The sequence below is a fragment of the Aulonocara sp. 'chitande type north' Nkhata Bay genome, linkage group LG23 (assembly GCF_057382095.1).
Source record: "Aulonocara sp. 'chitande type north' Nkhata Bay isolate Kocher_YH1m ecotype deep benthic linkage group LG23, A_spYH_male_GT1.1, whole genome shotgun sequence".
Taxonomy (NCBI): domain Eukaryota; kingdom Metazoa; phylum Chordata; class Actinopteri; order Cichliformes; family Cichlidae; genus Aulonocara; species Aulonocara sp. 'chitande type north' Nkhata Bay.
Window position 1 is genome coordinate 21,349,838 of NC_141365.1, and position 27,820 is coordinate 21,377,657.

Here is a 27,820-nt window from a genome sequence, read left to right on the forward strand (position 1 = left end):
TATAAATTTTGAAACGGGTGAAAAAACATCATGAAACTTAAACTGGAACTGAAGAAAAAGTATAATAGATATTGAAAAGATAAATACAAGTTGAATAGTTGAATGTCTTGTCTTCGTTTTAAAGTTTGAATGGTGGCTCTATGTCAATGTATGTGGAAGTAGTAAGAGTTTAAAAATGAATAAGTTGAATGAGAATTTGAAGGGTCTCCCCATTGAAATACATGGGAAATTTTGGGAAATTTTTGTTGAATAAAGTTGAATAAAATTAAAAATATAAATGTTAAAAATATGAAAAATAGAAGCAGTGTTGTCCAAAAGAATAGGAATCTAACGGTGTTTGAATGGTTTTTCTAAGTTGAACGGTTTTGAAGGAGTAGGATTACAAAAAACGTACGGAATAGATAAAATATAATAATAATAATAACTAGAAAGTGCATTTTCTGAAGAAACTGCAGTGTGAATGCTTGAATCTGAATGTATGCACTGAAATGAATTAATTGCTGAATTTTGAGTTAAAAATATTGAATGAGATTAAAAAAAAACAAAAAAAAAACCGAATTTAACCTGAAAACAAAGGTGCTGAACTGCTAAAAGCTGAAGGTTACACAGAAGAAGGAGTTGGAAAAAAACTGAAAATGTTTTAAATGTAAATTGGAAAACCCTAAGAAATGAGAAAAGAACATTTAGAGTCAGAAAACATCTGAATGAATATTAAAAGGTCATATTCTTTGAATCACTGAATGACTCAAATGTGATCCCTCCACTTTGATCCACACAGTTTAAAAAGTTTAAATGCCTGAGCTTTGAAAGATACGGTGTTGGAAAGAGAACAATAATGGCGACAATTTGAAGGTAAAATGATGGCTGTAACACTGTGGACACAGCAGCAGTTGAAAGAGAAGTGCTAAAGATGAATCTTGGCAGAGTGAGAGAGAGAGCTCGTTAAGCAGGCAGGTGTGAGCCTGGTTGCTATAGTGACCGCACCCAATGGCTCCATACACACGGACACAGACATGCACCTCACTTTTGCTGCTTAAAATGAACAGAAAAGTCAGGCCGAAACAAATCGTTCCCATATGAAAAGTACAAGTCGTATTGACGAAATTCTTTCACCGTGAGCGACAGCAATGTCTAGTCTACTGAATTCTCAGTTTTCATGCCTGTGGAGTTTATTATATGGACGTGGTGACAGTGGAAAGACACCATGCTCTTCTGATTTTCAAAAGAACCTTCTGAGCCATTTTAACATTAGAGTCTATGGAAGAGTTGGAGGGAGGAGGCTGTGCATTGGTGACATTTATGAAAGAACCATAACACCTAGGACAATAGTAAACACATTGGATGAAAGAGGACAGCGATGGCTACGTTTTGAGGGTAAAATCATACCTGTAGAGCAAACGCTGTGGACACAGCAGCAGTTTTAAAAAATATTTTAAGATTAATTTTTTTGCTCCTCTCACTCTAGCAGTTGAGCTCTCTCACTCTAGCCCCAACATTCCGTCCCATACACACCCATTATAAACTCTGAAACGGGTGAAAAAACATCATGAAACTTAAACTGGAACTGAAGAAAAAGTATAATAGATATTGAAAAGATAAATACAAGTTGAATAGTTGAATGTCTTGTCTTCGTTTTAAAGTTTGAATGGTGGCTCTATGTCAATGTATGTGGAAGTAGATACAGTTTAAAGAGGAGGAATTTGAATGAGAATTTGAAGGGTCTCTCCATTGAAATACATTATAAATTTTTGTTAAATAAAGTTGAATAAAATAAAAAATATAAATGTTAAAAATGAGAAAAATAGAAGCAGTGTTGTCCAAAAGAATAGGAATCTAACGATGTTTGAATGGTTTTTCTAAGTTGAACAGTTTTGAAGGAGATAGATTACAAAAAACGTACGGAATACAGAATAATAATAAATAAAAAAATAGAATAAAGATTAGAAGAACAATACTGTGAATGCTTTTCAAGCATTCACACTAATAATAAAGATTTGAATAACAATACTGTGAATGCTTTTCAAGCATTCACACTAATAATAAAGATTAGAATAACAATACTGTGAATGCTTTTCAAGCATTCACACTAATAACTAGAAAGTGCATTTTCTGAAGAAACTGCAGTGTGAATGCTTGAATCTGAATGTATGCACTGAAATGAATTAATTGCTGAATTTTGAGTTAAAAATATTGAATGAGATTAAAAAAAAACAAAAAAACCCCCGAATTTAACCTGAAAACAAAGGTGCTGAACTGCTAAAAGCTGAAGGTTACACAGAAGAAGGAGTTGGAAAAAAACTGAAAATGTTTTAATTGTAAATTAGAAAAACCTAAGAAATGAGAAAAGAACATTTAGAGTCAGAAAACATCTGAAAGAATATTAAAAGGTCATATTCTTTGAATCACTGAATGACTCAAATGTGATCCCTCCACTTTGATCCACACAGTTTAAAAAGTTTACATCTCTGAGCTTTGAAAGACAAGATGTTGGAAAAAGAACAACGATGGCGACGTTTTGAGGGTAAAATGATGGCTGTAACACTGTGGACACAGCAGCAGTTGAAAGAGAAGTGTTTAAGATGAATCTTGGCACAGTGGCAGGCAGAGCTCGTTAAGCAGGCAGGTGTGAGCCTGGTTGCTATAGTGACTGCACCCAATGGCTCCATACACATGACACAGACATGCGCCTCACTTTTGCTGCTTAAAATGAACAGAAAAGTCAGGCCGAAACAAATCGTTCCCAAATTAAAAGTACAAGTCGTATTGACAAAATTCTTTCACCGTGAGCGACAGCAGCTTCTAGTCTACCGAATTCTCAGTTTTCATGCCTGTGGAGTTTATTATATGGACGTGGTGACAGTGGAAAGACACCATGCTCTTCTGATTTTCAAACGAACCTTCTGAGCCATTTTAACATTAGAGTCTATGGAAGAGTTGGAGGGAGGAGGCTGTGCATTGGTGACATTTATGAAAGAACCATAACACCTAGTACAATAGTAAACACATTGGATGAAAGAGGACAGCCATGGCTACGTTTTGAGGGTAAAATCATACCTGTAGAGCAAACGCTGTGGACACAGCAGCAGTTTTAAAAAAGATTTTAAGATTAATTTTTTTGCTCCTCTCACTCTAGCAGTTGAGCTGTCTCACTCTAGCCCCAACATTCCGTCCCATACACACCCATTATAAACTCTGAAACGGGTGAAAAAACATCATGAAACTTAAACTGGAACTGAAGAAAAAGTATAATAGATATTGAAAAGATAAATACAAGTTGAATAGTTGAATGTCTTGTCTTCGTTTTAAAGTTTGAATGGTGGCTCTATGTCAATGTATGTGGAAGTAGTAAGAGTTTAAAAATGAGTAAGTTGAATGAGGATTTGAAGGGTCTCCCCATTGAAATACATTATAAATTTTTGTTGAATAAAGTTGAATAAAATTAAAAATATAAATGTTAAAAATATGAAAAATAGAAGCAGTGTTGTCCAAAAGAATAGGAATCTAACGGTGTTTGAATGGTTTTTCTAAGTTGAACGGTTTTGAAGTTATAGGATTACAAAAAACGTACGGAATACAGAATAAAATATAATAATAATAATAATAATAAAGATTAGAATAACAATACTGTGAATGCTTTTCAAGCATTCACACTAACTAGAAAAATTTGCATTTCCTGCGAAAATGCAGTGTGGATGCTTAAAGCTGAAGCTGTATGCAAAAAGTAGCTGAAAAAGCTGAAAAGTTGCAGAAATTGTAAAAACTTTGCAGAAGCAAAAGAAGTTTGCTAAAATGGAATAACTTAGCAGAACTGCAATATCTTAGAGGAAACATAATACTTGGCAGAAATACAATAGCATAGCAGAATTTAGCAGAAATATTGTAACTTACCAGAAACATGATAACTTCTCAAAAATACAAGAATTTAGGAGAAATAGTATAAGATAACAGAAAGAATATATTTAGCCAAAAATACTTAAACATTACAGAAACACTATGATTTAGAAAAATAGTACAACAGAGCAGAAATATTGTGATTTACCAGAGACACTGTGATGAACTATGAATATTGTAATTTTAAATTGAGACTATGTTTTAGCACAAATATTATAATTTGGCAGAAATACTATAATTTAGCAGAAATACTATATTAAGCACAAATCCTATAAAAAGCAGAAATACTATAATTTAGAACAAATAGTATAAAAAGCAGAAATACTATAATTTAGCAGAAATACTATGTTAAGCACAAATCCTATAAAAAGCAGAAATACTATAATTTAGCAGAAATACTATGTTAGGCACAAATCCTATAAAAAGCAGAAATACTATAATTTAGCAGAAATACTATATTAGGCATAAATCCTATGAAAAGCAGAAATAGTATGATTTAGCAGAAATACTGTATTTAGCACAAGTACCGAAAAGTACCAGAAATACTATGATTTAGCAGAATAGTAATAACTTATTGAAACACAAATGCACAGAGGGACACACAAACACAGGCTCTAATCCAGTCAACCAGTCTAACTATGTTCAATTTAAATCCTACAATGACATGCTGTCAAATAAGGGCAGGGTCCTCTCTCTCCCACTAAACACACACACACACACACACACACACACACACACACACACACACAGGGAGAGAGGACTAAGTTTCTAGGTCAGCCTGGGAGCTGCTGAATTTGAATCCACCAATCAGAGAGGCTGTTTACGTTTTCCCGCCAAAACAGGTGCATCTTTTTACACACGCAGCACAGAGACATAGACCTGCTTCTTTCAGTTTATTTCACATAGTGAGGATTCCCCTCAAACAAATGACCATAATTTCCTAACCATAGGGGCTAGAGCGGTCATTCTTACACCGTTTTGTTCAGAAGAGATGGGGGAATCTTCAAGTGTTGACAATTTATCATTAAAATATGAATTTTTAGAGATATATGACATGGATGACTTGTTGACTTAGAAGCCACGAATTCCCCAATATGCAAATTTGAATACCTGGAGCCCACATACATGATTGGCTGGCTGGGAAGCTGTGCAGGCCCTGATTTGTGGATTTGAATTCCTCAGCCCTCAGATATGATTGGCTGGCTTAGAAGCCATGAAGGCCCCAATATGCAAATTTGAATGCCTCAGGACACATATATGATTGGCTGGGAAGCCGTGCAGGCCCTGATTTGAAAATTTGAATTTCTCAGTCCTCACAGAGGATTGGCTGCCTGGGGACCTGGCAGATATATATATAGAAATACTATGATTAAGCATAAATACTACATTTAGTAGAAATACTATGTTTTAGCACAAATCCTATAAAAAGCAGAAATACTATATTAGGTACAAATCCTATAAAAAGCAGAAATACTATATTAGGCACAAATAGTATAAAAAGCAGAAATACTATAATTTAGCAGAAATACTATGTTTGGCACAAATCCTATAAAAATAATAAATACTATAATTTAGCAGAAATACTATATTAGGCACAAATCTTATGAAAAGCAGAAATAGTATGATTTAGCAGAAATACTGTATTTAGCACAAGTACCGAAAAGTACCAGAAATACTATGATTTAGCAGAATAGTAATAGCTTACAAAATTACAAATATGGAGGCATATTGAAACACAAATGCACAGAGGGACACACAAACACAGGCTCTAATCCAGTCAACCAGTCTAACTATATTCAATTTAAATCCTACAATGACATGCTGCCAAATAAGGGCAGGGTCCTCTCTCTCCCACTAAACACACACACACACACACACACACACACACACACAGAGGGAGAGAGCTGCCGAATTTAAATCCACCAATCAGAGTGGCTGTTTACGTTTTCCCGCCAAAACAGGTGCATCTTTTTACACACGCAGCAGCACAGAGAGGCACAGGATTATTGCAGCCTATTTCTCATAGTGAGGACTCCCCTCAAACAAATGACCATAATTTCCAAACCGTAGGGGCTAGAGCGGTCATTCTTACACCGTTTTGTTCAGAAGAGATGGGGGAATCTTCCAGTGTTAACAATTTATCATTAAAATGTGAATTTTTAGAGATATATGACATGGATGACTTGTTGACTTAGAAGCCACGAATTCCCCAATATGCAAATATGAATGCCTGAGACCACATATATGATTGGCTGGCTGGGAAGCCGTGCAGGCCCTGATTTGTGGATTTGAATTCCTCAGCCCTCAGATATGATTGGCTGGCTTAGAAGCCATGAAGGCCCCAATATGCAAATTTGAATGCCTCAGGACACATATATGATTGGCTGGGAAGCCGTGCAGGCCCTGATTTGAAAATTTGAATTTCTCAGTCCTCACAGAGGATTGGCTGCCTGGGGACCTGGCAGAAATATATAGAAATACTATGATTAAGCATAAATACTACATTTAGTAGAAATACTATGTTTTAGCACAAATACTATAAAAAGCAGAAATACTATAATTTAGCAGAAATACTATATTAAGCACAAATCCTATAAAAAGCAGAAATAGGATGATTAAGCATAAACACTACATTTAGTAGAAATACTATGTTTGAGCAAAAATCCTATAAAAAGCAGAAATACTATATTAGGCACAAATCCCATAAAAAGCAGAAATAGTATGATTAAGCATAAATACTACATTTAGTAGAAATACTATGTTTTAGCACAAATAGTATAAAAAGCAGAAATATTGTAATTTAGCAGAAATACTATATTAGGCACAAATCTTATAAAATAGCAGAAATAGTATTATTTAGCACAATAGTAATAAGTTAAACAGAAAAATTGGAAAAGCAAAATGGACAGCTGAAAAAATGCTGAACATGCTGAGGGTCCCTCAAATATACTTGTTAAATGAAAAAATCAGCAAAAAAATGCACAGGGAGAGAGAAGTAAGTTTCTAGGTCAGCCTGGGAGCTGCTGAATTTGAATCCACCAATCAGAGAGCCTGTGTACTTTTTCCCGCCAAAACATGTGCCTCTTTTTACACACGCAGCACAGAGAGGCACAGGATTATTGCAGCCTATTTCTCATAGTGAGGACTCCCCTCAAACAAATGACCATAATTTCCAAACCGTAGGGGCTAGAGCGGTCATTCTTACACCGTTTTGTTCAGAAGAGATGGGGGAATCTTCCAGTGTTTACAATTTATCATTAAAATATGAATTATTAAAGATATTTGACTTCTAATGCACCATAACTGAGTAGAGCGAAGCAAAAACTGCCTTGACTTGCCCTCAAACAACGCTTTCTAACTCGAAATCTATTTGGAGTATCGATATCATTCTTTCACCGTAAGAGACAGCAGGCTTTGGTGAACAATCATGGAAATTTTCAGGTCTCTGTGGAAATCCAACAAAAAGTTATGACGAGAGAAAAAAGTGGTTCATTTCCACAGTTTGAAATCTGAAGAAATCTGAGCGAAGGACGAATTTCCTACCCTCAAACAAGTCCAACTCATTTCAGAACGGTAATAGGTGAGAAAGAAATTCTTGAATTGTGAGCGTCAGGGGTGTCTGAAGATATTCGGGGACAAGCCTCATGTCTTAACTTTGCTTCGTTAAGGAGATATGACGATTCGAATATGCCTCTCATTACAGAAATCCAGCGGTGATTTTGAACAAGCTCTCCATTCACTTTATATGGAGAGTTTTCTGACCTTGTGTTAGTCTGAGGAGATTTGCAAAAATTCTATAAATCCCACAACAATGATGGTGACATTTTCTGAAAGCCAGCAAAAATACCTACGTTTTGATGTATAATTTGTGGAAGTTGAGTGAAAATTGAGCAAGTAGCAGGAAGTTGTTCGGACATGAAGTGAAAATTGCAAAACCTTCAGTGGCACACTGGAAGCCAAGAGCATAGCAACCATAACAACGCATGTATTTTGTGAAAAATCACAATTTTGCAACTCAAAACTTTAAGAGGCATAAAAGTAAAACAGTAGAAGATTTGAAAAAGCTGAATCATACCTGAATAGCCCAATAATTTGTGAACATTTTAAAATTTGAATGGTTGTTCTAGGTGAAAATATGAGGAAGTAGTTAAGTTTCAAAAACAAGCAAATTTTAGCAGAATTGCAGAAGTTTCCCATTCATTTCAATGGGACAAATTAAAGGAAAAAAGCTTAATATTTTAAAAAGTATAATAGTTAAAAATAGCAAAAATCGTAGCAGGAATTAGCAAAAATAGCAGAATAGTTTAAAATTTGAACGGTGAAAATCGGCTGAAAATTGTGGAAGTAGTTTAACGGCGAAAAGTGTACGGAAGCAACTAGAATAAAGTATAAAGAATAAAGAGAAACAGGAACTCAATAGTGTGGATGCTTAAAGCATCCACACAACTAGAAAGTGCATTTTCTGAAGAAACTGCAGTGTGAATGCTTGAATCTGAATGTATGCATTGAAATGAAATAATTACTGAATTTAAGTTAAAAATTTTGAATGAGATTAAAAAGAAAAACCCGAATTTAACCTGAAAACAAAAGTGCTGAACTGCTAAAAGCTGAAGGTTACACAGAAGAAGAAGTTGGAAAAAAGCTGAAAATGTTTTAATTGTAAATTAGAAAAACCTAAGAAATGAGAAAAGAACATTTAGAGTCAGAAAACATCTGAAAGAATATTAAAAGGTCATATTCTTTGAATCACTGAATGACTAAAATGTGATCCCTCCACTTGGACCCACACAGTTTAAAAAGTTTACATCTCTGAGCTTTGAAAGACAAGATGTTGGAAAAAGAACAACGATGGCGACGTTTTGAGGGTAAAATGATGGCTTTAACACTGTGGACACAGCAGCAGTTGAAAGAGAAGTGTTTAAGATGAATCTTGGCAGAGAGAGAGAGAGAGCTCGTTAAGCAGGCAGGTGTGAGCCTGGTTGCTATAGTGACCGCACCCAATGGCTCCATACACACGTACACAGACATGCGCCTCACTTTTGCTGCTTAAAATGAACAGAAAAGTCAGGCTGAAACAAATCGTTCCCAAATGAAAAGTAAAAGTCGTATTGACAAAATTCTTTCACTGTGAGCGACAGCAATGTCTAGTCTACCAAATTCTCAGTTTTCATGTCTGTGGAGTTTATTATATGGACGTGGTGACAGTGGAAAGACACCATGCTCTTCTGATTTTCAAACGAACCTTCTGAGCCATTTTAACATTAGAGTCTATGGAAGAGTTGGAGGGAGGAGGCTGTGCATTGGTGACATTTATGAAAGAACCATAACACCTAGTACAATAGTAAACACATTGGATGAAAGAGGACAGCCATGGCTACGTTTTGAGGGTAAAATCATACCTGTAGAGCAAACGCTGCGGACACAGCAGCAGTTTTAAAAAAGATTTTAAGATTATTTTTTTTGCTCCTCTCACTCTAGCAGTTGAGCTGCCTCACTCTAGCCCCAACATTCCGTCCCATACACACCCATTATAAACTCTGAAACGGGTGAAAAAACATCATGAAACTTAAACTGGAACTGAAGAAAATGTATAATAGATATTGAAAAGATAAATACAAGTTGAATAGTTGAATGTCTTGTCTTCGTTTTAAAGTTTGAATGGTGGCTCTATGTGAACGTATGTTGAAGTAGTAAGAGTTTAAAAATGAGTAAGTTGAATGAGAATTTGAAGGGTCTCCCCATTGAAATACATGGGAAATTTTTGTTGAATAAAGTTGAATAAAATTAAAAATATAAATGTTAAAAATGAGAAAAATACAAGCAACAGTGTCCAAAAGAATAGGAATCTAACGATGTTTGAATGGTTTTTCTAAGTTGAACGGTTTTGAAGGAGTAGGCTTTCAAAAAACGTACGGAATAGATAAAATATAATAACTAGAAAGTGCATTTTCTGAAGAAACTGCAGTGTGAATGCTTGAATCTGAATGTATGCACTGAAATGAATTAATTACTGAATTTAAGTTAAAAATCTTGAATGAGATAAAAAAAAACAACCCGAATTTAACCTGAAAACAAAAGTGCTGAACTGCTAAAAGCTGAAGGTTACACAGAAGAAGGAGTTGGAAAAAAGCTGAAAATGTTTTAAATGTAAATTAGAAAACCCTAAGAAATGAGAAAAGAACATTTAGAGTCAGAAAACATCTGAATGAATATTAAAAGGTCATATTCTTTGAATCACTGAATGACTAAAATGTGATCCCTCCACTTGGACCCACACAGTTTAAAAAGTTTAAATGCCTGAGCTTTGAAAGATACGGTGTTGGAAAGAGAACAATAATGGCGACAATTTGAGGGTAAAATGATGGCTGTAACACTGTGGACACAGCAGCAGTTGAAAGAGAAGTGCTTAAGATGAATCTTGGTACAGTGGCAGGCAGAGCTCGTTAAGCAGGCAGGTGTGAGCCTGGTTGCTATAGTGACCGCACCCAATGGCTCCATACACACGTACACAGACATGCGCCTCACTTTTGCTGCTTAAAATGAATAGAAAAGTCAGGCCGAAACAAATCGTTCCCAAATGAAAAGTAAAAGTCGTATTGACAAAATTCTTTCACCGTGAGTGACAGCAATGTCTAGTCTACTGAATTCTCAGTTTTCATGCCTGTGGAGTTTATTATATGGACGTGGTGACAGTGGAAAGACACCATGCTCTTCTGATTTTCAAACGAACCTTCTGAGCCATTTTAACATTAGAGTCTATGGAAGAGTTGGAGGGAGGAGGCTGTGCATTGGTGACATTTACGAAAGAACCATAACACCTAGGACAATAGTAAACACATTGGATGAAAGAGGACAGCCATGGCTACGTTTTGAGGGTAAAATCATACCTGTAGAGCAAACGCTGCGGACACAGCAGCAGTTTTAAAAAAGATTTTAAGATTAATTTTTTTGCTCCTCTCACTCTAGCAGTTGAGCTGCCTCACTCTAGCCCCAACATTCCGTCCCATACACACCCATTATAAACTCTGAAACGGGTGAAAAAACATCATGAAACTTAAACTGGAACTGAAGAAAAAGTATAATAGATATTGAAAAGATAAATACAAGTTGAATAGTTGAATGTCTTGTCTTCGTTTTAAAGTTTGAATGGTGGCTCTATGTCAATGTATGTGGAAGTAGTAAGAGTTTAAAAATGAATAAGTTGAATGAGAATTTGAAGGGTCTCCCCATTGAAATACATGGGAAATTTTGGGAAATTTTTGTTGAATAAAGTTGAATAAAATTAAAAATATAAATGTTAAAAATGAGAAAAATAGAAGCAGTCATGTCCAAAAGAAGAGGAATCTAATGGTGTTTGAATGGTTTTTCTAAGTTGAACGGTTTTGAAGGAGTAGGAGTACAAAAAACGTACGGAATACAGAATAAAATAGAATAAAGATTAGAAGAACAATACTGTGAATGCTTTTCAAGCATTCACACTAATAAAGATTAGAAGAACAATACTGTGAATGCTTTTCAAGCATTCACACTAATAATAACTAGAAAGTGCATTTTCTGAAGAAACTGCAGTGTGAATGCTTGAATCTGAATGTATGCACTGAAATGAATTAATTACTGAATTTAAGTTAAAAATCTTGAATGAGATAAAAAAAAAAGAAAAACCGAATTTAACCTGAAAACAAAAGTGCTGAACTGCTAAAAGCTGAAGGTTACACAGAAGAAGAAGTTGGAAAAAAGCTGAAAATGTTTTAATTGTAAATTAGAAAAACCTAAGAAATGAGAAAAGAACATTTAGAGTCAGAAAACATCTGAAAGAATATTAAAAGGTCATATTCTTTGAATCACTGAATGACTCAAATGTGATCCCTCCACTTTGATCCACACAGTTTAAAAAGTTTAAATGCCTGAGCTTTGAAAGATACGGTGTTGGAAAGAGAACAATAATGGCGACAATTTGAGGGTAAAATGATGGCTGTAACACTGTGGACACAGCAGCAGTTGAAAGAGAAGTGCTAAAGATGAATCTTGGTACAGTGGCAGGCAGAGCTCGTTAAGCAGGCAGGTGTGAGCCTGGTTGCTATAGTGACCGCACCCAATGGCTCCATACACACGTACACAGACATGCGCCTCACTTTTGCTGCTTAAAATGAACAGAAAAGTCAGGCCGAAACAAATCGTTCCCAAATGAAAAGTAAAAGTCATATTGACAAAATTCTTTCACCGTGAGCGACAGCAGCTTCTAGTCTACTGAATTCTCAGTTTTCATGCCTGTGGAGTTTATTATATGGACGTGGTGACAGTGGAAAGACACCATGCTCTTCTGATTTTCAAACGAACCTTCTGAGCCATTTTAACATTAGAGTCTATGGAAGAGTTGGAGGGAGGAGGCTGTGCATTGGTGACATTTATGAAAGAACCATAACACCTAGTACAATAGTAAACACATTGGATGAAAGAGGACAGCCATGGCTACGTTTTGAGGGTAAAATCATACCTGTAGAGCAAACGCTGCGGACACAGCAGCAGTTTTAAAAAAGATTTTAAGATTAATTTTTTTGCTCCTCTCACTCTAGCAGTTGAGCTGCCTCACTCTAGCCCCAACATTCCGTCCCATACACACCCATTATAAATTTTGAAACGGGTGAAAAAACATCATGAAACTTAAACTGGAACTGAAGAAAAAGTATAATAGATATTGAAAAGATAAATACAAGTTGAATAGTTGAATGTCTTGTCTTCGTTTTAAAGTTTGAATGGTGGCTCTATGTCAATGTATGTGGAAGTAGTAAGAGTTTAAAAATGAGTAAGTTGAATGAGAATTTGAAGGGTCTCCCCATTGAAATACATGGGAAATTTTTGTTGAATAAAGTTGAATAAAATTAAAAATATAAATGTTAAAAATGAGAAAAATACAAGCAATCATGTCCAAAATAATAGGAATCTAACGATGTTTGAATGGTTTTTCTAAGTTGAACGGTTTTGAAGGAGTAGGCTTTCAAAAAACGTACGGAATAGATAAAATATAACTAGAAAGTGCATTTTCTGAAGAAACTGCAGTGTGAATGCTTGAATCTGAATGTATGCACTGAAATGAATTAATTGCTGAATTTTGAGTTAAAAATATTGAATGAGATTAAAAAAAAACAAAAAAAAAAAACGAATTTAACCTGAAAACAAAGGTGCTGAACTGCTAAAAGCTGAAGGTTACACAGAAGAAGGAGTTGGAAAAAAACTGAAAATGTTTTAAATGTAAATTAGAAAACCCTAAGAAATGAGAAAAGAACATTTAGAGTCAGAAAACATCTGAATGAATATTAAAAGGTCATATTCTTTGAATCACTGAATGACTCAAATGTGATCCCTCCACTTTGATCCACACAGTTTAAAAAGTTTAAATGCCTGAGCTTTGAAAGACACGGTGTTGGAAAGAGAACAATAATGGCGACAATTTGAGGGTAAAATGATGGCTTTAACACTGTGGACACAGCAGCAGTTGAAAGAGAAGTGTTTAATATGAATCTTGGTACAGTGGCAGGCAGAGCTCGTTAAGCAGGCAGGTGTGAGCCTGGTTGCTATAGTGACCGCACCCAATGGCTCCATACACACGTACACAGACATGCGCCTCACTTTTGCTGCTTAAAATGAACAGAAAAGTCAGGCCGAAACAAATCGTTCCCAAATGAAAAGTAAAAGTCGTATTGACAAAATTCTTTCACCGTGAGCGACAGCAGCTTCTAGTCTACTGCATTCTCAGTTTTCATGCCTGTGGAGTTTATTATATGGACGTGGTGACAGTGGAAAGACACCATGCTCTTCTGATTTTCAAACGAACCTTCTGAGCCATTTTAACATTAGAGTCTATGGAAGAGTTGGAGGGAGGAGGCTGTGCATTGGTGACATTTATGAAAGAACCGTAACACCTAGGACAATAGTAAACACATTGGATGAAAGAGGACAGCCATGGCTACGTTTTGAGGGTAAAATCATACCTGTAGAGCAAACGCTGCGGACACAGCAGCAGTTTTAAAAAATATTTTAAGATTAATTTTTTTGCTCCTCTCACTCTAGCAGTTGAGCTGCCTCACTCTAGCCCCAACATTCCGTCCCATACACACCCATTATAAACTCTGAAACGGGTGAAAAAACATCATGAAACTTAAACTGGAACTGAAGAAAAAGTATAATAGATATTGAAAAGATAAATACAAGTTGAATAGTTGAATGTCTTGTCTTCGTTTTAAAGTTTGAATGGTGGCTCTATGTCAACGTATGTTGAAGTAGTAAGAGTTTAAAAATGAGTAAGTTGAATGAGAATTTGAAGGGTCTCCCCATTGAAATACATGGGAAATTTTTGTTGAATAAAGTTGAATAAAATTAAAAATATAAATGTTAAAAATGAGAAAAATAGAAGCAATGTTGTCCAAAATAATAGGAATCTAACGATGTTTGAATGGTTTTTCTAAGTTGAACGGTTTTGAAGGAGTAGGCTTTCAAAAAACGTACGGAATAGATAAAATATAATAATAAAGATTAGAAGAACAATACTGTGAATGCTTTTCAAGCATTCACACTAATAATAAAGATTCGAATAACAATACTGTGAATGCTTTTCAAGCATTCACACTAACTAGAAAGTGCATTTTCTGAAGAAACTGCAGTGTGAATGCTTGAATCTGAATGTATGCATTGAAATGAAATAATTACTGAATTCAAGTTAAAAATTTTGAATGAGATAAAAAAAAAACCCCGAATTTAACCTGAAAACAAAAGTGCTGAACTGCTAAAAGCTGAAGGTTACACAGAAGAAGAAGTTGGAAAAAAGCTGAAAATGTTTTAATTGTAAATTAGAAAAACCTAAGAAATGAGAAAAGAACATTTAGAGTCAGAAAACATCTGAAAGAATATTAAAAGGTCATATTCTTTGAATCACTGAATGACTAAAATGTGATCCCTCCACTTGGACCCACACAGTTTAAAAAGTTTACATCTCTGAGCTTTGAAAGACAAGATGTTGGAAAAAGAACAACGATGGCGACGTTTTGAGGGTAAAATGATGGCTTTAACACTGTGGACACAGCAGCAGTTGAAAGAGAAGTGTTTAAGATTAATTTTGGCAGAGTGGCAGAGAGAGCTCGTTAAGCAGGCAGGTGTGAGCCTGGTTGCTATAGTGACCGCACCCAAGGGCTCCATACACACGCACACAGACATGCACCTCACTTTTGCTGCTTAAAATGAACAGAAAAGTCAGGCCGAAACAAATCGTTCCCAAATGAAAAGTAAAAGTCGTATTGACAAAATTCTTTCACTGTGAGCGACAGCAATGTCTACTCTACCAAATTCTCAGTTTTCATGTCTGTGGAGTTTATTATATGGACGTGGTGACAGTGGAAAGACACCATGCTCTTCTGATTTTCAAACGAACCTTCTGAGCCATTTTAACATTAGAGTCTATGGAAGAGTTGGAGGGAGGAGGCTGTGCATTGGTGACATTTATGAAAGAACCATAACACCTAGTACAATAGTAAACACATTGGATGAAAGAGGACAGCCATGGCTACGTTTTGAGGGTAAAATCATACCTGTAGAGCAAACGCTGCGGACATAGCAGCAGTTTTAAAAAAGATTTTAAGATTATTTTTTTTGCTCCTCTCACTCTAGCAGTTGAGCTGCCTCACTCTAGCCCCAACATTCCGTCCCATACACACCCATTATAAACTCTGAAACGGGTGAAAAAACATCATGAAACTTAAACTGGAACTGAAGAAAAAGTATAATAGATATTGAAAAGATAAATACAAGTTGAATAGTTGAATGTCTTGTCTTCGTTTTAAAGTTTGAATGGTGGCTCTATGTGAACGTATGTTGAAGTAGTAAGAGTTTAAAAATGAGTAAGTTGAATGAGAATTTGAAGGGTCTCCCCATTGAAATACATGGGAAATTTTTGTTGAATAAAGTTGAATAAAATTAAAAATATAAATGTTAAAAATGAGAAAAATACAAGCAATGTTGTCCAAAATAATAGGAATCTAACGATGTTTGAATGGTTTTTCTAAGTTGAACGGTTTTGAAGGAGTAGGCTTTCAAAAAACGTACGGAATAGATAAAATATAATAACTAGAAAGTGCATTTTCTGAAGAAACTGCAGTGTGAATGCTTGAATCTGAATGTATGCACTGAAATGAATTAATTACTGAATTTTGAGTTAAAAATATTGAATGAGATAAAAAAAAAAAAACCCGAATTTAACCTGAAAACAAAAGTGCTGAACTGCTAAAAGCTGAAGGTTACACAGAAGAAGAAGTTGGAAAAAAGCTGAAAATGTTTTAATTTTAAAATTAGAAAAACCTAAGAAATGAGAAAAGAACATTTAGAGTCAGAAAACATCTGAAAGAATATTAAAAGGTCATATTCTTTGAATCACTGAATGACTAAAATGTGATCCCTCCACTTTGATCCACACAGTTTAAAAAGTTTACATCTCTGAGCTTTGAAAGACAAGATGTTGGAAAAAGAACAACGATGGCGACGTTTTGAGGGTAAAATGATGGCTGTGACACTGTGGACACAGCAGCACTTGAAAGAGAAGTGTTTAATATGAATCTTGGTACAGTGGCAGGCAGAGCTCGTTAAGCAGGCAGGTGTGAGCCTGGTTGCTATAGTGACCGCACCCAATGGCTCCATACACACGTACACAGACATGCACCTCACTTTTGCTGCTTAAAATGAACAGAAAAGTCAGGCCGAAACAAATCGCTCCCAAATGAAAAGTAAAAGTCGTATTGACAAAATTCTTTCACTGTGAGCGACAGCAATGTCTAGTCTACCTAATTCTCAGTTTTCATGCCTGTGGAGCTTATTATATGGACGTGGTGACAGTGGAAAGACACCATGCTCTTCTGATTTTCAAACGAACCTTCTGAGCCATTTTAACATTAGAGTCTATGGAAGAGTTGGAGGGAGGAGGCTGTGCATTGGTGACATTTATGAAAGAACCATAACACCTAGTACAATAGTAAACACATTGGATGAAAGAGGACAGCCATGGCTACGTTTTGAGGGTAAAATCATACCTGTAGAGCAAACGCTGCGGACACAGCAGCAGTTTTAAAAAAGATTTTAAGATTAATTTTTTTGCTCCTCTCACTCTAGCAGTTGAGCTGCCTCACTCTAGCCCCAACATTCCGTCCCATACACACCCATTATAAACTCTGAAACGGGTGAAAAAACATCATGAAACTTAAACTGGAACTGAAGAAAAAGTATAATAGATATTGAAAAGATAAATACAAGTTCAATAGTTGAATGTCTTGTCTTCGTTTTAAAGTTTGAATGGTGGCTCTATGTGAACGTATGTTGAAGTAGTAAGAGTTTAAAAATGAGTAAGTTGAATGAGAATTTGAAGGGTCTCCCCATTGAAATACATGGGAAATTTTTGTTGAAAAAAGTTGAATAAAATTAAAAATATAAATGTTAAAAATGAGAAAAATAGAAGCAATGTTGTCCAAAATAATAGGAATCTAACGATGTTTGAATGGTTTTTCTAAGTTGAACGGTTTTGAAGGAGTAGGCTTTCAAAAAACGTACGGAAAAATAAAATATAATAACTAGAAAGTGCATTTTCTGAAGAAACTGCAGTGTGAATGCTTGAATCTGAATGTATGCACTGAAATGAATTAATTACTGAATTTAAGTTAAAAATCTTGAATGAGATAAAAAAAAAAACCCGAATTTAACCTGAAAACAACAGTGCTGAACTGCTAAAAGCTGAAGGTTACACAGAAGAAGAAGTTGGAAAAAAGCTGAAAATGTTTTAATTGTAAATTAGAAAACCCTAAGAAATGAGAAAAGAACATTTAGAGTCAGAAAACATCTGAAAGAATATTAAAAGGTCATATTCTTTGAATCACTGAATGACTAAATGTGATCCCTCCACTTGGATCCACACAGTTTAAAAAGTTTAAATGTCTGAGCTTTGAAAGACAAGATGTTGGAAAGAGAACAACGATGGCGACGTTTTGAGGGTAAAATGATGGCTTTAACACTGTGGACACAGCAGCAGTTGAAAGAGAAGTGTTTAAGATGAATCTTGGCAGAGTGGCAGGCAGAGCTCGTTAAGCAGGCAGGTGTGAGCCTGGTTGCTATAGTGACCGCACCCAATGGCTCCATACACACGTACACAGACATGCGCCTCACTTTTGCTGCTTAAAATGAACAGAAAAGTCAGGCCGAAACAAATCGTTCCCAAATGAAAAGTAAAAGTCGTATTGACGAAATTCTTTCACCGTGAGCGACAGCAATGTCTAGTCTACCTAATTCTCAGTTTTCATGCCTGTGGAGCTTATTATATGGACGTGGTGACAGTGTAAAGACACCATGCTCTTCTGATTTTCAAACGAACCTTCTGAGCAAGTTTAACATTAGAGTCTATGGAAGAGTTGGAGGGAGGAGGCTGTGCATTGGTGACATTTATGAAAGAACCATAACACCTAGGACAATAGTAAACACATTGGATGAAAGAGGACAGCCATGGCTACATTTTGAGGGTAAAATCATACCTGTAGAGCAAACGCTGCGGACACAGCAGCAGTTTAAAAAAAGATTTTAAGATAAATTTTTTTGCTCCTCTCACTCTAGCAGTTGAGCTGTCTCACTCTAGCCCCAACATTCCGTCCCATACACACCCATTATAAACTCTGAAACGGGTGAAAAAACATCATGAAACTTAAACTGGAACTGAAGAAAAAGTATAATAGATATTGAAAAGATAAATACAAGTTGAATAGTTGAATGTCTTGTCTTCGTTTTAAAGTTTGAATGGAGGCTCTATGTGAACGTATGTGGAAGTAGTAAGAGTTTAAAGAGGAGGAAGTTGAATGAGAATTTGAAGGGTCTCTCCATTGAAATACATTATAAATTTTTGTTAAATAAAGTTGAATAAAATTAAAAATATAAATGTTAAAAATGAGAAAAGTAGAAGCATTCATGTCCAAAAGAATAGGAATCTAACGGTGTTTGAATGGTTTTTCTAAGTTGAGCGGTTTTGAAGGAGTGAGATGCCAAAAAACGTACGGAATATATAATAATAATAATAACTAGAAAGTGCATTTTCTGAAGAAACTGCAGTGTGAATGCTTGAATCTGAATGTATGCATTGAAATGAAATAATTACTGAATTTAAGTTAAAAATTTTGAATGAGATAAAAAAAAAACCCCGAATTTAACCTGAAAACAAAAGTGCTGAACTGCTAAAAGCTGAAGGTTACACAGAAGAAGAAGTTGGAAAAAAGCTGAAAATGTTTTAATTGTAAATTAGAAAAACCTAAGAAATGAGAAAAGAACATTTAGAGTCAGAAAACATCTGAAAGAATATCAAAAGGTCATATTCTTTGAATCACTGAATGACTAAAATGTGATCCCTCCACTTGGACCCACACAGTTTAAAAAGTTTACATCTCTGAGCTTTGAAAGACAAGATGTTGGAAAGAGAACAACGATGGCGTCGTTTTGAGGGTAAAATGATGGCTTTAACACTGTGGACACAGCAGCAGTTGAAAGAGAAGTGCTTAAGATGAATCTTGGCAGAGAGAGAGAGCTCGTTAAGCAGGCAGGTGTGAGCCTGGTTGCTATAGTGACCGCACCCAATGGCTCCATACACACGCACACAGACATGCACCTCACTTTTGCTGCTTAAAATGAACAGAAAAGTCAGGCCGAAACAAATCGTTCCCAAATGAAAAGTAAAAGTCGTATTGACAAAATTCTTTCACCGTGAGCGACAGCAATGTCTAGTCTACCAAATTCTCAGTTTTCATGTCTGTGGAGTTTATTATATGGACGTGGTGACAGTGGAAAGACACCATGCTCTTCTGATTTTCAAACGAACCTTCTGAGCCATTTTAACATTAGAGTCTATGGAAGAGTTGGAGGGAGGAGGCTGTGCATTGGTGACATTTATGAAAGAACCATAACACCTAGTACAATAGTAAACACATTGGATGAAAGAGGACAGCCATGGCTACGTTTTGAGGGTAAAATCATACCTGTAGAGCAAACGCTGCGGACACAGCAGCAGTTTTAAAAAAGATTTTAAGATTAATTTTTTTGCTCCTCTCACTCTAGCAGTTGAGCTGCCTCACTCTAGCCCCAACATTCCGTCCCATACACACCCATTATAAACTCTGAAACGGGTGAAAAAACATCATGAAACTTAAACTGGAACTGAAGAAAAAGTATAATAGATATTGAAAAGATAAATACAAGTTGAATAGTTGAATGTCTTGTCTTCGTTTTAAAGTTTGAATGGTGGCTCTATGTCAATGTATGTGGAAGTAGTAAGAGTTTAAAAATGAGTAAGTTGAATGAGGATTTGAAGGGTCTCCCCATTGAAATACATTATAAATTTTTGTTGAATAAAGTTGAATAAAATTAAAAATATAAATGTTAAAAATATGAAAAATAGAAGCATTCATGTCCAAAAGAATAGGAATCTAACGGTGTTTGAATGGTTTTTCTAAGTTGAGCGGTTTTGAAGGAGTGAGATGCCAAAAAACGTACGGAATATATAATAATAATAATAATAATAATAATAATAAAGATTCGAATAACAATACTGTGAATGCTTTTCAAGCATTCACACTAATAATAATAAAGATTCGAATAACAATACTGTGAATGCTTTTCAAGCATTCACACTAACTAGAAAGTGCATTTTCTGAAGAAACTGCAGTGTGAATGCTTGAATCTGAATGTATGCACTTAAATGAATTAATTACTGAATTTTGAGTTAAAAATTTTGAATGAGACAAAAAAAAAAAAAAAAAAACCTGAATTTAACCTGAAAACAAAAGTGCTGAACTGCTAAAAGCTGAAGGTTACACAGAAGAAGGAGTTGGAAAAAAACTGAAAATGTTTTAAATGTAAATTAGAAAACCCTAAGAAATGAGAAAAGAACATTTAGAGTCAGAAAACATCTGAATGAATATTAAAAGGTCATATTCTTTGAATCACTGAATGACTCAAATGTGATCCCTCCACTTTGATCCACACAGTTTAAAAAGTTTAAATGCCTGAGCTTTGAAAGATACGGTGTTGGAAAGAGAACAATAATGGCGACAATTTGAGGGTAAAATGATGGCTGTAACACTGTGGACACAGCAGCAGTTGAAAGAGAAGTGTTTAAGATGAATCTTGGCACAGTGGCAGGCAGAGCTCGTTAAGCAGGCAGGTGTGAGCCTGGTTGCTATAGTGACCGCACCCAATGGCTCCATACACACGTACACAGACATGCGCCTCACTTTTGCTGCTTAAAATGAACAGAAAAGTCAGGCCGAAACAAATCGTTCCCAAATGAAAAGTAAAAGTCGTATTGACAAAATTCTTTCACCGTGAGCGACAGCAGCTTCTAGTCTACTGAATTCTCAGTTTTCATGCCTGTGGAGTTTATTATATGGACGTGGTGACAGTGTAAAGACACCATGCTCTTCTGATTTTCAAACGAACCTTCTGAGCCATTTTAACATTAGAGTCTATGGAAGAGTTGGAGGGAGGAGGCTGTGCATTGGTGACATTTATGAAAGAACCATAACACCTAGTACAATAGTAAACACATTGGATGAAAGAGGACAGCCATGGCTACGTTTTGAGGGTAAAATCATACCTGTAGAGCAAACGCTGCGGACACAGCAGCAGTTTTAAAAAATATTTTAAGATTAATTTTTTTGCTCCTCTCACTCTAGCAGTTGAGCTGCCTCACTCTAGCCCCAACATTCCGTCCCATACACACCCATTATAAACTCTGAAACGGGTGAAAAAACATCATGAAACTTAAACTGGAACTGAAGAAAAAGTATAATAGATATTGAAAAGATAAATACAAGTTGAATAGTTGAATGTCTTGTCTTCGTTTTAAAGTTTGAATGGTGGCTCTATGTGAACGTATGTTGAAGTAGTAAGAGTTTAAAAATGAGTAAGTTGAATGAGAATTTGAAGGGTCTCCCCATTGAAATACATGGGAAATTTTTGTTGAATAAAGTTGAATAAAATTAAAAATATAAATGTTAAAAATGAGAAAAATACAAGCAATGTTGTCCAAAAGAATAGGAATCTAACGATGTTTGAATGGTTTTTCTAAGTTGAACGGTTTTGAAGGAGTAGGCTTTCAAAAAACGTACGGAAAAATAAAATATAACTAGAAAGTGCATTTTCTGAAGAAACTGCAGTGTGAATGCTTGAATCTGAATGTATGCACTGAAATGAATTAATTGCTGAATTTTGAGTTAAAAATATTGAATGAGATTAAAAAAAAAACAAAAAAAAAAACGAATTTAACCTGAAAACAAAGGTGCTGAACTGCTAAAAGCTGAAGGTTACACAGAAGGAGGAGTTGGAAAAAAACTGAAAATGTTTTAAATGTAAATTAGAAAACCCTAAGAAATGAGAAAAGAACATTTAGAGTCAGAAAACATCTGAATGAATATTAAAAGGTCATATTCTTTGAATCACTGAATGACTCAAATGTGATCCCTCCACTTTGATCCACACAGTTTAAAAAGTTTAAATGTCTGAGCTTTGAAAGACAAGATGTTGGAAAGAGAACAACGATGGCGACGTTTTGAGGGTAAAATGATGGCTTTAACACTGTGGACACAGCAGCAGTTGAAAGAGAAGTGTTTAAGATTAATCTTGGCAGAGTGGCAGGCAGAGCTCGTTAAGCAGGCAGGTGTGAGCCTGGTTGCTATAGTGACCGCACCCAATGGCTCCATACACACGTACACAGACATGCGCCTCACTTTTGCTGCTTAAAATGAACAGAAAAGTCAGGCCGAAACAAATCGTTCCCAAATGAAAAGTAAAAGTCGTACTGACAAAATTCTTTCACCGTGAGCGACAGCCATGTCTAGTCTACCAAATTCTCAGTTTTCATGCCTGTGGAGTTTATTATATGGACGTGGTGACAGTGTAAAGACACCATGCTCTTCTGATTTTCAAACGAACCTTCTGAGCCATTTTAACATTAGAGTCTATGGAAGAGTTGGAGGGAGGAGGCTGTGCATTGGTGACATTTATGAAAGAACCATAACACCTATGACAATAGTAAACACATTGGATGAAAGAGGACAGCGATGGCTACGTTTTGAGGGTAAAATGGCGGCTGTAGAGCAAACGCTGTGGACACAGCAGCAGTTTTAAAAAAGATTTTAAGATTAATTTTTTTGCTCCTCTCACTCTAGCAGTTGAGCTGCCTCACTCTAGCCCCAACATTCCGTCCCATACACACCCATTATAAATTTTGAAACGGGTGAAAAAACATCATGAAACTTAAACTGGAACTGAAGAAAAAGTATAATAGATATTGAAAAGATAAATACAAGTTGAATAGTTGAATGTCTTGTCTTCGTTTTAAAGTTTGAATGGTGGCTCTATGTCAATGTATGTGGAAGTAGTAAGAGTTTAAAAATGAGTAAGTTGAATGAGAATTTGAAGGGTCTCCCCATTGAAATACATGGGAAATTTTTGTTGAATAAAGTTGAATAAAATTAAAAATATAAATGTTAAAAATGAGAAAAATAGAAGCAGTCATGTCCAAAATAATAGGAATCTAACGATGTTTGAATGGTTTTTCTAAGTTGAACGGTTTTGAAGGAGTAGGCTTTCAAAAAACGTACGGAATAAGAAAATATAATAATAACTAGAAAGTGCATTTTCTGAAGAAACTGCAGTGTGAATGCTTGAATCTGAATGTATGCATTGAAATGAAATAATTACTGAATTTAAGTTAAAAATTTTGAATGAGATAAAAAAAAAACCCAGAATTTAACCTGAAAACAAAAGTGCTGAACTGCTAAAAGCTGAAGGTTACACAGAAGAAGAAGTTGGAAAAAAGCTGAAAATGTTTTAATTGTAAATTAGAAAAACCTAAGAAATGAGAAAAGAACATTTAGAGTCAGAAAACATCTGAAAGAATATTAAAAGGTCATATTCTTTGAATCACTGAATGACTAAAATGTGATCCCTCCACTTGGACCCACACAGTTTAAAAAGTTGAGCTTCTCTGAGCTTTGAAAGACAAGATGTTGGAAAAAGAACAACGATGGCGACGTTTTGAGGGTAAAATGATGGCTGTGACACTGTGGACACAGCAGCAGTTGAAAGAGAAGTGTTTAAGATTAATTTTGGCAGAGTGAGAGAGAGAGCTCGTTAAGCAGGCAGGTGTGAGCCTGGTTGCTATAGTGACCGCACCCAATGGCTCCATACACACGTACACAGACATGCGCCTCACTTTTGCTGCTTAAAATGAACAGAAAAGTCAGGCCGAAACAAATCATTCCCAAATGAAAAGTAAAAGTCGTATTGACGAAATTCTTTCACCGTGAGCGACAGCAATGTCTACTCTACCTAATTCTCAGTTTTCATGCCTGTGGAGCTTATTATATGGACGTGGTGACAGTGGAAAGACACCATGCTCTTCTGATTTTCAAACGAACCTTCTGAGCCATTTTAACATTAGAGTCTATGGAAGAGTTGGAGGGAGGAGGCTGTGCATTGGTGACATTTATGAAAGAACCATAACACCTAGGACAATAGTAAACACATTGGATGAAAGAGGACAGCGATGGCTACGTTTTGAGGGTAAAATCATACCTGTAGAGCAAACGCTGCAGACACAGCAGCAGTTTTAAAAAATATTTTAAGATTAATTTTTTTGCTCCTCTCACTCTAGCAGTTGAGCTGCCTCACTCTAGCCCCAACATTCCGTCCCATACACACCCATTATAAACTCTGAAACGGGTGAAAAAACATCATGAAACTTAAACTGGAACTGAAGAAAAAGTATAATAGATATTGAAAAGATAAATACAAGTTGAATAGTTGAATGTCTTGTCTTCGTTTTAAAGTTTGAATGGTGGCTCTATGTCAATGTATGTGGAAGTAGTAAGAGTTTAAAAATGAGTAAGTTGAATGAGGATTTGAAGGGTCTCTCCATTGAAATACATTATAAATTTTTGTTAAATAAAGTTGAATAAAATTAAAAATATAAATGTTAAAAATGAGAAAAGTAGAAGCATTCATGTCCAAAAGAATAGGAATCTAACGGTGTTTGAATGGTTTTTCTAAGTTGAGCGGTTTTGAAGGAGTGAGATGCCAAAAAACGTACGGAATATATAATAATAATAATAATAATAATAATAAAGATTCGAATAACAATACTGTGAATGCTTTTCAAGCATTCACACTAATAAAGATTAGAAGAACAATACTGTGAATGCTTTTCAAGCATTCACACTAATAAAGATTAGAAGAACAATACTGTGAATGCTTTTCAAGCATTCACACTAATAAAGATTAGAAGAACAATACTGTGAATGCTTTTCAAGCATTCACACTAATAAAGATTACAACAACAATACTGTGAATGCTTTTCAAGCATTCACACTAATTACATCAGGGAGTCAAACCTCTCCAATTAGCTGCTTTCTTTGTCAGAGGAACAAGAGCATCAAGAGTCATATACAGTGAGGTTTTGACAATATTAACAAGATAATTGACGTCTATTAGTTGCTCTGCATTGTGTTTAGAGATGGCACTGAAGGAAATAATGGTGGAATTATTTCTTTAACATTAGTTACAGCATTTTTAGATAGACATCTACAAAGAAAAACAATCCACAGTGCTGTGTTGTCCATTATTTTAGAATTAAGTGTCATTAACAAATAGTCAGACAAAGAGATTTTTCAGTAAATATTTCTAAATGTCCTCTTTCTACTCCGTATGTCAGGAATATGGAGGACAGAGAGGAGGGAGTCCCTCCCTCTAAAACCACTCTGTGTGGGAAACATGAGAGCCAGACCAAAGCTCAGAGGTGAGATGACCATCTCTAACTGTCCATGACTCTTCTCCATGTGACAGCTCAGCACTAACATCACTGCTTCATCATTATTCACAGAAAAAAACACAGAATCAAACGCAAACCTGAAACTGGATCCAGCTGTGAGTCTGCCAAAAGTGAGATGTCAACAAATGACGATGTTAAAAGACAGTGCACCTCTGAATCTAAGTATGCTGATATTAGTTACTTTTAGAACAGTTGTTATTAACACAGGGATAATGTAGTTAAAGTGCTGCAAATATGTGTTCATTTTTTTTTTGTTGCTGTCAGGATCACTCAGAGTCCAGGATTTCCTGAACCTGAACCCAGCTGTGTGTCCTTGAAGAGCAACCAGTCAAAGGGCATTGGAGAAACCTTTAAAGTGGAACTTTCTGAGATAGAGAGGTATTCTGTACCTAAAGCTGTAACTGTGTTTGAAGCTCTTTTCCCCACTAAGTGTAAAGAATCGACATGATGGGAGCCATTTATGTAGGGAAGAGTATCTGTAGGACTCTGCTCTTGCAGCAGATAATCTCCATGTGTTGTAGACTTATTAAAAAAATTCTTATATTTATAGTAAAAATGGGGAACTAGATAGAAAAATGTCTTTAATTCCTAAACAGTTAACACAATACTTTAGTTAAACCTTTTAGTTTAAAGCAGAAAGTCTGCATTTCAATCACATCTTTATTGTTAGATGTAAAATCTATTTTAAATGTATATAGAAGCTACATTATGAAAAAATTGTCAATGTACAAAAGCTTACAGACCTAACTACAAGATGTCTACCATCTCAGCTTGGACACTTGACATCAAGTTGGCAGCAGCTATTAACTATCACTATAAACCATAACTTGGTTTGCAACATAACAATGACAAATGTAGAATACTGTGACCAACATGAAAATGTCTTATAATATCCTCCATCAACATAGCATGGTTGAATTATATAGGATTAAAGAACAACAACAAGTTTAAAGACAGCATGTCTCTAAATCCAAGTAGGTTGATATCAGTTACTTCTAAAGTTGTTCTATTTCTTTTTCTGTCAGGATCCCTCGGAGAAAAGACTTTCCTGGACCTGAACTGAGCTGCGTGTCCTTAAAGAGCAACCAGTCCAAGGGCATTGGAGAAACTTTTAAAGCACGGCCTTCTGCTGTAAAGAGGTAATCTGATTTGTTTCAACAGTGTCTATTGTTTTCACCCTTGACAAACACAGCAGTCAGAGTTTAAAGAATAAATGCTGTAGGAGGTGTTTCTGAAGTAAAGTGGCTATAAGACTCCAATTGGTCTAGCAGTTGATGACTGGAAGATGCTAAAAAGCTTGGTGAGCATGACACCACATGAGAAGCAGGGAAGTTCATCTTTATAGAGGTTTATGGATGATTTTGGATTGTTGCATTGAAAAATGAAAGACAGTCCTGGATGTTGCTACATGATGTTACCAGCATTAATTTGATTTTTAAAACTGTACCTGTAAGTCAGGAGCTCATGTCAATCTGTCTATATCGAGAAATAACAGGTATTTCTATTTATTTTATTTTTTTGCCAGTATGGATTGATCATTTTATAATAGATACACGGTGATTTAAACATAAAAATGAGATGCAACATGCCAGAAGCCAAGGGAGATGCTTTGTGTTGTTCCATTAAAAGTCTAGAAACAGCAACATATTGGAAATCATTTAAATCATTTACATAAAAATAGCACACATACTGTTGCAATCCCAGCCTAACACTGGTAGAGAGCACTCATATTTCCAGAAGTCCTTTTTATGTTCAGCATTCAAAGATGTATCTCAGCAAGAAATGCAGCCAACCTCTATATTTCTTACTTCTAGTTATTCCTTATAGCCCAAAATTCTTTCCCTTCACTCGTCTTTATATAGACCATATTAGCTTCATTTTGATAAAATAGTTGTTTTCTGTAAAATTGTTTCCAATTCTTTGTTTGCTTCTGTACAAAAATCCATCCATTCAAATCATCCATTTTTCTGTGTTTGCTTCCTTTTCATTTTGAAAAGCTTCCCTTAAAATTAACTTCCCTCTCATAACAGTTTTAAC

At 35.5% G+C, this 27,820-nt stretch overlaps 1 protein-coding gene across 1 annotated transcript in view; it reads left to right on the forward strand.

Moving 5' to 3' along the window:
- The window catches only part of LOC147301670 (uncharacterized), a 97,376-nt gene that overhangs the window by 58,237 nt on the left and 11,319 nt on the right, over window positions 1–27,820 (forward strand). Inside the window, exons 2-5 of the mRNA XM_086284169.1 lie at window positions 25,667–25,750; window positions 25,835–25,945; window positions 26,048–26,161; window positions 26,809–26,922. Coding sequence (XP_086140295.1) covers window positions 25,671–25,750; window positions 25,835–25,945; window positions 26,048–26,161; window positions 26,809–26,922 — 419 coding nt within the window. The 5' untranslated portion in view covers window positions 25,667–25,670. The remainder of the gene's footprint in view (window positions 1–25,666; window positions 25,751–25,834; window positions 25,946–26,047; window positions 26,162–26,808; window positions 26,923–27,820) is intronic.